This window comes from Dipodomys spectabilis, unplaced genomic scaffold, assembly GCF_019054845.1.
Source record: "Dipodomys spectabilis isolate Male_0828 unplaced genomic scaffold, ASM1905484v1 ptg000019l, whole genome shotgun sequence".
NCBI classification, from domain to species: Eukaryota; Metazoa; Chordata; class Mammalia; order Rodentia; family Heteromyidae; genus Dipodomys; species Dipodomys spectabilis.
Genome location: NW_024870696.1, coordinates 10,538,044 through 10,542,643, shown reverse-complemented (window position 1 = coordinate 10,542,643; position 4,600 = coordinate 10,538,044). Strand labels below are relative to the sequence as shown.

Here is a 4,600-nt window from a genome sequence, read left to right as displayed (position 1 = left end):
TTTTGGCAATCTTCAGTCAGGTAACTTTAACAGGAAAAAAAGAATAAAGAATAGCTGATTAGACAGAAGTAATTCACGAGCTGAAATCTGAGGATCTCGGTTCTAAGCTAGCTCAGGCAGCAAAGCCCATAGGACTCATCTCCAATTATTCACCAGAAAACCAGTTGTGGAGCTATGACTGAAACTGATAAAGTGTTATCCTTGAGCTGAAAATCTCAATGACACAGCCCAGGTCTCTTGGCCTAAAAAGAAAACAAACAAATAAACATACAAACAAACATAATTGGTGCTTTTGGTTATGTATGAACCAAATCACTTACATTTTTCTAATATGTTTTGTGTCTTACCATGTAGTAAGACTATGTTAGCAATTGCTAGGCATGTGAAGTGCTAAAGAATATTATTTTTGAAAAGGCTATTAACCTTGAATTGAATATAAACACAGAAAAAATGGGTTATGGAATGCCAATTATATTTACTCCTACCTATTTTTTTTCCTTATTTAGAATCTTCAAACTCTATCCTACTATTTCTCTCTAATGTATAAGATGTTAGTCTCCATGGATGAGGACATAATGTGTTTGACTTTCTATGACAAAAGGTTAACTACAATCTGTCATACTCTATGACTTAGTCAAAAGTACTTCCTCCGAATGAAGAATAAGTAGACATTTATAATAAAAAATAAAGCAATAAATAAAAAAAACCAAGTCCAAAGTTTCCCAAAACTTTCATGTTTAATGAAAAACCCAATAATGCTTGTACTGATTTGATCAATACCTAAGTATCTATTTCTCAGTATAAATCATCTCAAAACGTGAGTTAGAAGCCGGGTGCCAGTGGCTCATGCCTGTAATCCTAGCTACCCAGAAGGCTGAGATCTGAGGATCGCGGGTTAAAGCCAGCCCAGGCAAGAAAGTCTGTGAAACACTTATCTCCAATAAACCACCAGAAAACCAGAAGTGGTGCTGTAGCTCAAGTGGCAGAGTGCTAGTATTGAGCTAAAGAGCTGAGGGACTGTGCCCAGGCCCAGAGTTCAAGCCCCATGACCAACCAAAATAAAAAAAAGAGTTGGAATTAATTAATTTAGTCAATCTAGATAAAACTGTAAGGTAGAGCATATATATGGATTGCTCCTATACACCTCTTTAGACATACAAAGTAAAGTGACATTGGTAAATGACTTCATTGGTGGACCTGTGGTGTTATTTTCCTGTGAGTTGAAATAGTAGGGCGGATGCATATTCAAATGAGAGAATGGAAAGTTTCAAAAAAAACAGTAATGCTTACACTGCAGTCACAGTTCTTATATTTATTTTTTAGAGTAACTGAGTATCTGGAATAATGGACAACTCCACCTCTGGGAGCACTTTCTTCCTCACAGGGTTCTCCACAGTCCCAGAGCTCCAGATCTTGCTTGGCCTGGTCTTTTCCATGATTTACCTGGCAGCGGTCCTTGGGAACCTTCTCATCATCATTCTCACCACCCAGGATCGCAGGCTGCACACTCCCATGTACTTCTTCCTGAAGAACTTGTCCTTTCTTGACCTCTGCCTCATTTCCATCACTGTTCCCAAATCTATCACCAACTCTCTGCTCAACACCAACACCATTTCCTTCAGTGGATGTGTTTCCCAGGTCTTTTTCTTTTTCTTCTTGGCTACGACGGAAGTATCTCTCCTGACAGTGATGTCCTATGATCGCTATGTGGCCATCTGCTACCCACTGAGATATGAGATCCTCATGAGCCACAGGGCCTGTGTGCAGATGGCTGCCTCCTGTTGGGTCAGCGGAGGTCTTAATGCGATTCTTCACACAGCTGCTACCTTCTCTGTCCCCATATGTGGGCCTCATAATATTCACCAGTTCTTCTGTGATGTCCCACAATTGCTTTCCCTGTCCTGTTCTTACAACATTGGAGAAATTGTAGTCATTGGGCTCAGCCTAGTGTTAGACTTTTGCTGTTTTGTGTTCATTGATGTTTCTTACGTTCACATTTTCATTGCTGTATTGAACATGCCCTCCAAAGAAGGCAGAGCCAAAGCTTTCTCTACATGCCTGCCTCACCTCATGGTTGTAACTCTCTTTCTCTCTTCTGGGACTTTTGCTTATTTACGCCCACTGCCTAAGTCTCCATCAACCTTTGATTTGATCGTTTCTGCTTTCTACACTGTAGTGCCACCCACTGTGAATCCCCTCATCTATAGCCTGAGAAATAAGGACATGAAGATGGCTCTAAGGAGGTTGAAAGCCATTTCTGTCCTTTGAGTTATAAGTGTCATTCTCACTCACTTCACAGTCTTATCACTGACTGGTACCATTATCTGTATTGTCAGATGGCTTAGTCTGGCAGTATTAATGGATATTTACTGTATGAAAAATCTGACAAAATGGTTGGAGAGTTTTTAAGAAACATAGTTCTCACCGAGTTCATATGTTGGTAAAATCACTAGAGTCCTGTTGTGTTTGCCTTTTGTAAATATATGAACATCATTATTGGTTATGCCAGCAAATGCTCCTTTCTCCTTGAATACTGGTAAGTATTCTGAAACATTACAGATTAATTTGGAATTTCTGAGGTGTAACCAAACAATAATCAGTTTTGTGTATATCAGGTTGACATATATAATCTTGTCTCATGTTAACAAAAATGAGATGTAGGTAATTGAGGTGCTTTTCTGGTTATGTGGATGTACTGAATGGCAAAGAATTATGCAAGTTCAAACAATTTTATGTTAAAAAAATTTGCATCAACAAAAAGACAAAAAAGGAATGCAACAGTTTTTTCTTCCTTTGTTTTATTTTGTACTTCACTCTTAGTGTATAATATTTTTGCCACATTGTTTCTTCTTCCAGGCTAATGAAAACAGATGAATATATTAAAATTCCATTTTGTATATATGGATATATATGCATATTGTTAAAAACCTTTGGATGGGTGGGGTAAAATCTTTAAATATAGTAGAATTTTCCAGGGATGTGTGAGAGAAGAGTTAACATAACCTTTAGAAAAGGAAATATCTAAACTTTATATGATGAGAAATGAATCTGAAAAAGAATGAAGACAGTTGGTTCGGTTGAGAATAAGGCAGAGTTGGGACAAGACCACAGAGTGGTACAGGAGTGGAAACTCTGATGATCTTTGTTGTGAATATGAGAAAGATAGAAGAGACATGTTGAATAAAGAGAAAACCGGAGCTACAAACAGTTAGAAAGCTTATTGTATACACAGTAAGACAGATGAAACTTGGATCAAGTCTTGGCTTTTAGATTACCTAGCTACAGGGGCTTTAAACCACAGTTTTGAGATAAATATAAATCAATTAAATTTGAAATGTTTACAACTTCTGAGTTTACAGCTGTTTCATCACTTCTGAATTGACGATGTATATTTCCACCCTAGTGTACTTTACCATAAAGTTAAGTTTGACACTGATAGCTCCAGACTAGTTCAGTTCCTACCATTATATACGTGCTTAGATCTCTTCTTGGTAGCAGTAATATTAGTTGTAATAGGTCAATTATTACTTTTAGTCTTTCCAGTATGTCTCTTTCCTTAATTCAATTGTGTTTTTCTTGAGATAGGTTTATAGTTGCCATAGATGGCTTAGAATTTGTTCTGTGATAAGCATGTATTAATTTTTCTTTTAGACAGCAACAAGAGTCACTATCTTCCTCTCATTATTTTTGCACAAGTGTGTTAATGTCTTTATATTAAGAGTTTTTTAAAAAACATCTTATGCACCTTGCCAGTTTTGGGAAATTCTTGAGGATTAGAGGGTATTTTCCTTGTTTTCTATTTTGCCTTTTTCCAGTACCTTGGTTTGAACTCAGGGTCTCAGGTGTGTTGAATTGTTTGCTCAAGTCTGTCATACTACCATTTGAGCCATGCCCCCTACCCAGCAAGATGCTTAAGTGGAGATTGAGTCTATAGGGCCTTTCTCCCTGAGTTGATTTCTTGAATAGCAACTCCCTGATTTCCTGAGTATGTAGATTATAGGTATGACTCATTTGTTATCTGGCGAGGTTAGAAAAAATTTGAGGATACTGTTAAATATGAAATAGCCTAATGAGAATACACTTTTAGTATTAATGATTTAAGGTCTATCTATGGGGTTGATATAATAATTAGAGATTAAATATCTTTCTGTATTTGAACAGATTACATTGTACTTCATTCTGAAGGCAAACAAGTAAAATAAACTTCCAATAGTACTTCAAAACTAAGAACAAAGTTAGATCTTGTTTTAAGTATCAACATTCATATTAGGACAAAAATTTTTGAATATGTGCAATGGGCAGTGAAAAAAGATAATAGATGTACACAATTTTCTTGGACAAATCATTGCCCTAAATGATATAAGGAAGAAAAAGGAAGAATAATGTGTAAGGAAACACAAAATTGGTTGGGAAGAGACTTGGTTCTCTGGGATGGGATGTAGCTAATCCAACTGTTTCTGACATTTGAACAAAATCCCAGTTCACAATGACTATAAAAGTAGAATTTGGAACTGTGTGATGCACATGCAGGCCACAGACTGGAACTTTACTCATTCTTGCACAAGATCACATTGATATAATTGTAGAAAACTGTTATTAC

The 4,600-nt window shown here is 36.7% G+C and overlaps 1 protein-coding gene across 1 annotated transcript; it reads left to right on the top strand.

Annotated features, from left to right (window-relative positions):
- The first annotated feature begins 1,344 nt into the window (after positions 1-1,344).
- Positions 1,345-2,268, top strand: LOC122103902 (olfactory receptor 14A16-like). The gene has a single exon (XM_042674588.1). The coding sequence runs from the start codon at positions 1,345-1,347 to the stop codon at positions 2,266-2,268; it is 924 nt and encodes a 307-aa protein (XP_042530522.1).
- The last annotated feature ends 2,332 nt before the right edge of the window (positions 2,269-4,600 follow it).